Here is an 11,265-nt window from a genome sequence, read left to right on the forward strand (position 1 = left end):
TCGAAAAAAAACGTTTTCGTTTTGTACAGTATAATATGTACATAATTAAACATTAATTTAAAGTCCCAACAAATTGCAGAAACTTTTATACATCCTCGCATGTCTGCCATTCAGGCAACCATACAAATCGTTGATCTTTAGACAATCCGTTTTGCTAATAGTCTTCCGCTGGCCTATGCGTACACCCGGCTGTAACGGTGTCATAGTGGGCTTCTCTCCCTTCTTTTTGCTAAAGTAGTACTCGCCGTAATGCATTACAGAATTATAATCGTAATCGAAAGCATGTTTGCCTTTCTTTTTTGAAATTAATTTAAAATTTTTACGATATTTCGGTACGATATTTTCCCAGTGTATTTTTACAAAATTATCTCGATCAGCTCGAGATTGCTCGTGATAAATTCCAATAGCATGCATAAGCTCGTGCATAATCCGCCCTTCGCTGTTGAAGCAATGTGCGCTTTTATCATCCGGTTGTTGTAATGACACTACCTGCTCTCCACCACGTTTACCCACAAATGACCAGCAACCGGGGGGCGCGTCATCCACCGGCGGTGTAATTAGTACGTAATCTTCTTCCTCGCCGTCATAGGGTTTAAAATTAATACAGGTTAAAGCATTAAATGTATTTAAGGCACGTTCTATGGCCATCCGTTCATTGTTGGTATACAAATGACTGATTTCGAAGGGAATAGTGGCGTTTGGCCACAAACGTTTTGGATGCTTCATGGGATTAACGCCCAGTCTAAGTGATATGTAGGTATAAGGATCAATTGCGATGTCACCTTGGTAGAGGCGTGGCACTGTTTCGGGATCATCGATTTCTGATTCACCATCGTCCCAGTCCTCTGCGTTTGAGCTCAGTGAATCTGTAAAATTGAAAAAGATAATACTTGAAGGAAATGTCCTTAAATTTGTCAATTTACAATGCGCAAACAAATAAAGAGCAAAAAGCTTTACATAATTATTAAGGGTCAGTTTGTCAATGTCTGGTTAACCCAAACAACAGGTTAAACATCGTTATCGACTCCCTGTTTTATGTTATGGTGTGGCTCACGCCAATAACTACCTATATTTTACCTGCAGTTAGTGTTAACCAGGAGGGGTGCGATAAAGCCATGCGAGATAACGCCATATGGGCTTATCACTCAATTCAAAGAGAGATAAAGCCATATTCGCGCCAAAATTTCTGTATGGCTTTATTTCCAATTACAAAGAGCGATAAGGCCATATGGCGTTATCTCGTATGGCTTTATCTCTCATGTGATTTTCCCTTTTACGGAATATTTTCTGCTCTATATGCATTCAAGAAGGTGTAAGCATTCTGTAAAAGGGAAAAATCGGTGACATGTCATAGTCCCAACTGGCAAAATCCCAAGTAAAAAAATTGGGATTATGACACTCCCCTTGCAGTGTCATAATCCCAATTTTTTTACTTGGGACTATGACACGCAGGCTGGGTGTCATAATCCCAAATAAAAATTAGACAAAATCCCAAGTTAAAAAAAGTAACAAATTTTTTTTTGCACATTTCGTAAAAGGGAAACCAGCTCAAAGGTGTCAAAATCCCAATTGGGAGTATGACACTCCCTCTGCAGTGTCATATTCCCAAGTAAAAAAATTGGGATTATGATACTGCAGGGGACAATATGCAATATGACAATATGCAATATGACATTGATTAAGAAAGTTGCCAGGTGAAATGAATAACAATTAAATGCACATTCACAATGACAAATAAATTCATATGAGAGATAAGGCCATATGGCTTTAACTCACAATTGACAAAAAAAAAATATGGCATTATCTCTCAATACGAAGCGTGATAATGCCATATGGCTTTACCTCGCAATTGGATGGGAGATAGAGCCATATGGCGTTATCTCGCATGGCTTTATCGCACCCCACCTGTTAACCATACATTGAGAAACTTGCTCTAAATATTTGCAATATATTCCATTATACACTCCAATGCACAGTGGTTGCCTTTATAGGGAAAGCTGGACAAAATTCAATTTCTCAGGAACGGAAAAAAATTTTCCACATTAGTGTCTCACTGTAAGACTTACCTTCCAGGTAAATTAGAAGCTAATATGTTGTAAGCCATGCCCACCGCCGAGGCAAAGATTTTTTTAAATTTATTGAAGTGAAAATTCTTTAGCGGTGGTTGGTTGGTTGGGAGTAATTGGCAAATTCAATGGAAATGGTTGGGCCTGATACAAGTGCTTCTTGTGATTATGCATATGGTATTAATTTATCATTATATATATAAGGGCAAAGGTGAAGGGAATATGTAGATGAAGAAAATGATAAACATAAAAGTAAAAAGATAAGGATGGAATACCGATAAAAGTAAAGATGAAGATACAGGAGGAAAAATTATAATAAAGGTAATTAAAGAGGAACGGATATAGAGAGGGATATTTTTCGATTTTGTTATCGATATTTTTATCGATTTTGTAACCGATTTTGTTATCGATATATTTATCGATTTTTAATCGATATATTTATCAATTTTTGTTACCGTTATTTATCGATTTTGTTATCGATTTTCTAATCGATTTTGCTGCCAATACTATTATTGATATTTTTTATCCAATTTGTCATCGATATTTTGTTGGATGTTACTATCTATTTTGTTATCGATAGAGTATAAAAATAAAAATTAAGATAAGTTTCACTCCTCCAGTGCGGCCTAGGCGCACTTACTTTTTTTATGGGCTAGTTTAATATGATATTCAAAGAAAAAAAATATAACAAAACAACGATAACAAAATCGACAAATAATCGAAAACAAAATCGATCACAAAAATCGAATAGAAAGTCGATAACAAAACCGATAACAAAATGTTTTCCTTTCGTTTGGTATATGGGAAGTATTGGTTGATATCTTCTAAGTAAGTTTATTTTATTCAAATATATGGGCATAAATGTTTTGCCATACAAAATCACTTCGTCATCAATTTGCAACAGTTAGGTGCTGGTAGAGACAAAAGGATATCAAAAACAGTTTGCGCAGGTAAGGGGGAATATGTATAAGCTGGTCGCAGCATATTTTGTACCCATGTACCTACATATCGTCGTTTAAAGTACAAAACCGCGTATCAGGATAATGCAAAATCGCGTACGTGAGGTCACCAATATTTTACAGGACAGAGTAAAAATATATGCTACTCTTGATCAGCGGTATTGAAACTATGCTGTTGTTTTACACTACATGGTCTAATATCGATGTATTGGTATGAATAGATAAGGCTTTATTCCTGGAGCTTTCTATGAGCAAATCTAATTTCAGTTACGCGGTTTTGCAAAAGATAGGCAGTTTTGCACTTTAAACGACGATATATGTCTACACACATATTATAGATATGTACATTGTACATCCATATACATATATATGTATATTAGGGTGGGTAAAAAAAAATCAAGTATTTTTTTTGGATCCGACACACGAAAACTAGTTCCTAGATACCTCTAGAAAGTATTTACCAAATCTGAGCCCTTAATATTAACGGGAAGATTATCCTCATCATAGTTTTCCATTTTCAATTTAGTCTCATATAAAAATGGTCATATCTTATCACCAGGGAACGGATTTTTAGGACCTAAAAACCTATAAAAAAGGCAAAATAAAATAACGAAATAGGCTGGAAAAGGCACTAGGTATTGCAAAAAAAAGCAAAATAGGGCATTAAATTGACAGAAAAAACGAAGAACAATCAAAAAATACATTTATTTAAGAAATGTTTATATTACAAGCAAAAAGAGAAAATCTATGAACTAGTTTCATTAAATGAAAAATTTGTACTTTGAATCTTTGACTATTTTATCTTTTCGAGTTTCGAACTCATAAAACTTTAATCTGTATAGTTGTAGTAACATTGAACCACAAGATGCATTTTGAAGTTTTCTGGCAGCATTTTCATTCGATTTTCGAGAAGAAAAACCTTGAATGTATTAAATGTGCGCTCGACGTAAGTTGATACAAGTGGAACCCAATTTAAATATGGAACATTTGAAACGTCCATTTTATCAGGAATAAGGGCGTTTTCCTCACCCTTTACAATTTTATCCACACCCCTTATTGTCTCCAAGCCTACGTTAGCTGAGAAAACGGCTTTGAATTTTTCCAACACCAATTTGGCAAGAGGTCCCTGCGCTTCTATAACCTGCATGGGCATGTGTATATTTTATATCTTAAAAAAAAAAAATTGTAAATGCTATTATCACTTTTTTAAAGGTATAAAAGGCAAAAAAGGGCAAATATCTTAAAAAAATAAAAATAAAGTTTAACTTAATTCATCAGACACATGAAATATGTAGGTATCACAATATCAGACGCAAACTGATGGTACATATGATTGATTTGCAATTTATTCACGAAAATTTGATGCACCGTTCTTAACTTGAATGTGATCTTAATAATATCAGGTATTCTAGCGGATGTGACTCCGACACAGCCTCCTGGTCAAGACGAAGGCGCCGGACTGATCCTGTTTTTCTTGACGCTCATGCACATTTTCTTTCAGAAAAAAAAAACAACTTCGGGCATATGTTGCATGGGGAAATAAGCAACACCTTCAGCAAAAAAAATGCCCAAAAATGAAATATTCAAGTTACACTTTATTATACTAAAATTCAATGGGCCAATACTGAAATTTTCTAAAAGGCTAAGTAAGGAGTGAAATATTAAGTTAGGGAAAACAAAAAAAAAAATATCCAAAAAATATGTATATGTACGTTTGCTTTATTGGGTTAGTCTATGTATATAAAACATTTTTTGAAATAGTGGTTAATTTTGACGTAAAACATAATATTTCTCTCTTTTGTAATAAAAAAGAACACAATTTTTAAAAAATTTAACCATTTTCCTAAGTAGGGCAAAGAATTTATGAAGTTTCTGTTGAATGCTCATTTTTACTTTTTCAAAAGTAACTACGGATTGTGAGCTACATGATAGCTTTTGGATAAATATGGATATTGCAACTGCTATGAAAAATTTACGTTTTAAAAATTACTTACTACAAATGTTTGTGATTTCAGTATTGTTCAAAGCGTTATTTCAAGGCGGGCTTTCATATGTATATATTTCATATATTTATGAATCGATCTTTGGAGATCGATTTATTTTTTAACGATTCCTTCCTGCATTGGCTATTTTCGTTCTGGCATTTCTAGTACCCATCCCAGTTGCAAGGTGAAATTCTCTGCCATATTATTTAGGGAGTTCGCCACCGTATCCGAATTTATAGTGACGAAATAAAGTGCTCTAATAGCTGCTTTACTGAGTAGGTATTAAGTATATTTGTTGCGACTGCTATATGACGTAGACTGTCAGGAGCTTATTGTATAGCCGCTAGTTTGACCTGAAAGGCACTGCAATGGTCTGGGCGGCGGAAGGACCACTCCAGCGTTAGTTTCAGTATATACTCCTCCACCTACTCTGCTATCTATGTAGCTTGGATCCATCAGTGTAGAACCGAATCGAATTTTCGTGCGCCAGACTCCTTTTGACCATGATACTCTACTTGGTTTTTCTGTGTGATATCCTTTACCGAAAGTGACCGTAGTTACGAGGAAATCCGTGTTGTTTGCTAAGTTTTTGTTGCTGAGAATGATAGTACGACTACCTCTCTGTTCTTACCAGGTTTTTAGTTCCTGCGGGCTTAGTGCAGCATTTGCGGCAGGTAGGATATTTATATTCACGACCTCTGTGGGTGTTGTCCGCAAGGCGCCACTTATACAGACTTTAACACACAATAGTCGTTTCTTACAGGTACTACACAGTGCCGTAGGCAAATAATCTCCGTCGACATTGGTGGCATATCACTTTTCATTTGGCTCTGTATAACAACTATAACCTTTTGTTTTTTTTTCGAAAAAAAAACATACTTGTACTAATTGCCATTTGCACCATGTCTGGTTAATTCTAACCTCCAGTAAAACATCGTTATCGACACCCAGCTTATAACATGTGATCGATAAAGAAGTCAAATATAGTGTTGTCAAATATAGCGTTTTGCATTGGCGGGGGTTATATCTAATCCAATCTACACACATATCGTCGATGTTTTTGCAACTCCGCCTATCGTCCAATTGCAAAACCACCTATCTTACGGAACTAAAATTTTACAGGAGAGCGAAAAAACAGTTCCTTTGAAGCTATTATTTTACAAATCTAATGTTTTAATAACGATTTAACGATTTTTATACATAAATCTCGATGCCTGGAGTTCGGGGTTACCAAATCTAATTTTTTCCAAAACAGGGACGATATCTCATTGTTTGAGCAGCCTTCCTAGGGCAGCAGTTTTTCAAACTTACCTGGAAAACTCATAAATTCATGGTCGAACAAATCCACACCCATAGGCTTATATCTAGCCTTAGTTTTGACACTTGCTCCCTGGCGCACCATACTGCAGACGACTAATAAACACCACAAACGCCAAAATTTGTTACCGTTATCACGTTCAGAGAACATTTTTATCTACAACGGTATACAATTTAGTTTTATTTTAATTCAACAGATTTGTTAAAATTTTATAACAATTTTCTGAGGTATTTAAATTCAAGTTTATAATGCGAAAAATACACACTTTACACTTCAAAGTAATGCTTTTTGCAACACTCTTATATGATATACATACTTATGTGTAAGTATGTATGTATTTGATTTAATTATATCTATTAATTTTTATATAAAACACACGCGACTTGGACGTCTTTGGCCTATGCTGTTGGCGCTAAGCGACGAAATGCAGCGATTAAACGCGAGCGAGTGACAGCGTAAACAAATTTGATATGATTGCTCGATGTATGTATGTACGTATAAAAACTCCATATCAAATTGCGTAAAAATTATGAGGTAAAAGATGGGAAAACATGAATGCCGCGACGCTGCACTGTAGTGGATCACTAACGATTTACAACTGCGACTGTTACTAGCGTGCGATTAAACTGAAATCACTATCGCATAAAATGCAAAACATTCGTCTGAGTAAAGCGGCGAACATGGCTTGCACAAAGCTCCAAATATTTGCTTTTTAAATTTTATATGAAAGTAAATATATACATATGTACATACATACATACCTATTACGTATGCGAATAGCCAAGTAGATCCATATATGTACATATGTTTTATGTATGTTTGTTTGAATGTACATATTTACTTATTTGGCCCAAAACTATTTTGGCTTTGTGGGAATGCTTTAGCTTTGCCTCTCTTCGGCTAACGCTTCTTCTTTCAGGCCACAATCGTGTGCCAAACCTTAAAACAATACCCCACTATTGTGAAAAAACGAAATAAAAAATAAAATCATACATATGCACATACATATGAAAAACATAAACACATCGTAATGCCAATGACTGTATGAACCGCATAAATTGCATCGATTACTCTTGGATATCGTCGCGTGCGCCTATGTTGGGGCTTATTGCATACCAACTCCAAAGCATATAAAAATTGAATGCCTGCAATCTTATGCATAATCTACATATGTACGCATATACATATTTCTTCCTACACACATATACAAACATACATATGTACACATTTGTTGTCGTTATGCTTCTGACGATAAGATTTATTTTAAATTATGTATATACTAAATTCATTTCACACATTGATTAAATGCGTTTGATATTATCCACTCCGCACCAATTCATTGTAACCTTCGAGCTTCCACCATTCACATCCTTTCCATACGAAGGCAGTATTTTGAGTTGGATTAAAAGTTCAGCTTAAAAGGTTGAGAATGAATGAGCAAACTAGTTTGAAAAAAAGGTTCTTAGAGATGACTACGCACTAGGGTGGGTCGATTTGCATGAATTTGCTTGGGAGATTTTTTCAACTATGAGCGTATAGCACAGAAGAAACCATGGGTCTAAAATGAGTTTGGAGTTTGCATTTTGCTGTAGTGTCGTAAAGAAGTGCTTAAACGTTGTATAAAAACATGCTATAAGCGGTTCTTTGGTATGAGGAAATCACTTCTGTACTTATCATTTTCTTAAAACGCAACAGTGAAATTTTTCACTTTTTCTTCGACACCTATTTCGAAATTTGGCAAACTCCATATTGATTTTAGAATCATGGTTTCTTCGTCAAATCTGCTTAGAATTACACGTAGAATCCTCAGATGCTATACGAGCTTGGTAAAAAAATTGACTCGGCCACATTGATCTTATCTATCAATGCTCGTTTTCATTTGAGGGGCGAATATATTGAAAAAGGTTTCTCTGTGGGACTTCAATGAAATCTTTAGAGGCAAATATATGAAGCTTTTCATATGTATACTTGAGTTCAGTGCTTGTTTCTTTTTCCCACAAAAAATTATAAATCGAAGTAAGAAATTGTGGTAAACGTAAGCTAACCGACAAATCAGGCTATGTGCTTCCTCAGACCAGTTAAAAAAAAGCTCAAAAGGCTTGAGTGGAAGGAAGGACCCTGATCCTACCCCAATGCCCAGACTTTCTGTACGAGTGAATAAGGGCTAGCTGGTTTTTCCTACTACTTTTTACAGGCCGATATCTTTGCTGCAACTAGAGCAGCTGAGTTGGCAGAGGCTCGAACTCCTCATGGATGACATGTAAATATATTCATCGACAGCAATAAAAGTAGTAACTCACCTTGTGATCCACAACACAGGAATAGGTTAGACGAACTCTGTGTTGACAGATGACCGGCTATTTATAGGGCGCCAAGCCACAAAGCAATTGAAAGGAATGAGCGGATTGATGCGCTAGCCAAGCCTGTGATAAACTTATCACTGAGAAGCATACCAGATATCTAAGTACCTCTACCTCAACTATCTAGGAACACACATTAAAATGACATCGAAGTGCAGCCACTATCAGGCTTCGCTCGTAAAGTGCAAAACTACTATTTTCTAGTTAGGACTGCCAGAGAGAGAAAAATGTATGTGATGATAGTAACTCCAAAATCAGTGAACAATTTTAAAATACAAATATTTCCAAAATGTGTCCGGAATGAGGACCAAGTCTAGTATGTCTCAAAAATCTTCGCGTGTGTTATTAAAGAGAAATTGTCTTTCTCAGTCAGTAGGCTTGAAATGCCCAAACCAACATGGATTTATTGGTGGCCGATCACCTGTTTTCAATCCGCCCTTTTAAACTTTACTGATCCTATACCTCTCTGCGAATACCTTTGTCATCTATAATCTCTGAAAACATTACAATCCAGATGTTCCTTTCTCTCTGGAAGCTTCTGCTAAATGGTTCAGCTAACTGCCCTACCCTACTGGGGATATTAAACTTCTCTATTCCCGGGGGGAATCTCCGGAACGTCCCTATGTTTTACATTGAGCCTCCTAAATTAGAATAGGTGACGTGCAATAATGTCAATGAAATTAATGTCAATTGACATAAATTCCCTTTGGAAGGGAATTAATGTCAATGACATTAATACATAGGCCACAAGTGAAATAATGTTAGAAGAATTGGGGAAATAATGTCATTGACATTAATACACAATTGAAAAGTTAATTAATGTCAGAAATGTTATAAAAATCGTACAAACTTTACAGTGACGTGTAAGGGGGTCAGCGGAAATAACGTCCTTGGACAGTTGTTCTTATCATCCATAAACAATAGTATTAATTTTTCGTAAGCGCAGTAAAATCCATGGACGTTATTGCTCTTTCAAAAAACGATTAACAAAATACACTTCTAACATACGAGATATATAAGAACATAGTATACATACAGCTTTAAATGAGCATAACACCATTGCGGTCCGCGTTTGCGCACGCATACCCTGTAAGAAATTGTACCTGTTCCGAAATATGTAGTCATGTCCAATTAAATACATTTTCCATGCAAATAACAGGCAATTTAACATTACCTTATCATAGGCGGTGACAAGTTCACTCCTCGGCTTAACCTTGAACTATTTCGGAACCAGTCAAAATAAGCGATTCTGTGCCGCTTTGAAATATAGCAAATACAAATGACATTTGAGCACAATATAACTAAACAGTGGCTTTATATTGAAATCGCCACCTGTGCTGTGCTTGAATTATAAATATCCGAACTATTTACTCGAGACGAAATGAAATTTTGGTACGACTTGCTTCTTGCAGTGTATATATGTACACATACTTATCTTCAGCTCCACTAACGCGTAACTAAACATTAATTTATGCATTCAACCTAGATTGATTTGATTATCTCTATTAGTGCTGTTACAAGCGCGACTCTACACACATGCCTATGTACGTACATAAATTTGCAGACACATAGCAAATATGTAAGTAAATCTTCATGTATATGCACATATGGATACTCGTACATATCAAACTACTTATATACATATATTTATGCGCGGCTTTTACTCTCTATTGTTGTGGCAGCTGGCTCTAATCTCACATCAACCGACATGGAAATCACTCTGTTCACAATTTAATTTGATATACTACCTCAGTGCACGATTAAGATAGGCGCAAACAAATTTGCATTTGATTAATTACTCCTTTTCATATTTAGACGAGCTAGTTTGACCGGCTGAAAATTTATAAAAAAATGCAAGGGAAAAGCTTATGTACCAATGTACAAGTATTAAACATACACACATATATGCATACACATAGATACATATGTAAAAAGTTTTTTGGGAAGAGCCAAGCGTGACAGAAAAGATTTTCAATTTGTCTAGTCAATATAAACTCTCAACTTACATGTAACCACTGAAACACAATGCCGACGAACAGCGAATGTTCGCTGTAGAAATTAAAACACACGGTTGTATATGAGAACGCACACAACCAAAGCAAACGATGACGTTCGTCCGACGACTGTTCGCAACGATAGACTTATTTCTATCATCGTCATAAGCAGCTGAATTCGTTGCCGACGTAATTGTGTTTTACTGGAATTTAATTGTCATAATTCACTGGAGCCTTAAGTTTTCAACCAATTTGATGAATTTTGTTGAAAATAATTGAAGGGTTCCCCCTAAACGAAAAAATTCACTGGAAAATTTTAAATGTTATAGGAAAAAAATTTCACCAAAATTAAATATTTTCTTTAGTTAAAGAAAAGTGAGTGCGCCTTGGCCACACTGGAGACGTGAAACTTACTTTAAATATCTATTTGGTCTCATAACCAATATACGCTCATACATATGTACATCTGCTTTTGCTTAAGGTTATATTTTTATCTAGATCCCAACATCTACCCCTGTTCGTTCCAATTACATTTATGTTATTCTGTTTTCCTTTACCTTCATTTTTATCTTTATACTCTATC

The 11,265-nt window shown here is 35.5% G+C and overlaps 1 protein-coding gene across 1 annotated transcript; it reads right to left on the bottom strand.

Annotated features, from left to right (window-relative positions):
- On the bottom strand, positions 1-6,478 carry LOC118738222 (zinc metalloproteinase nas-4). The gene is made up of 2 exons (XM_036469144.1): positions 6,322-6,478; positions 1-866 (listed from the first exon to the last, which is right to left on the bottom strand). Exons 1-2 carry the CDS (start codon positions 6,476-6,478, stop codon positions 58-60), a joined length of 966 nt encoding a protein of 321 aa, XP_036325037.1. The 3' UTR covers positions 1-57.
- Positions 6,479-11,265: the final 4,787 nt, after the last annotated feature.

This window comes from Rhagoletis pomonella, unplaced genomic scaffold, assembly GCF_013731165.1.
Source record: "Rhagoletis pomonella isolate Grant_MI unplaced genomic scaffold, Rhpom_1.0 Rhpom_scaffold_00004, whole genome shotgun sequence".
Taxonomy (NCBI): Eukaryota; Metazoa; Arthropoda; class Insecta; order Diptera; family Tephritidae; genus Rhagoletis; species Rhagoletis pomonella.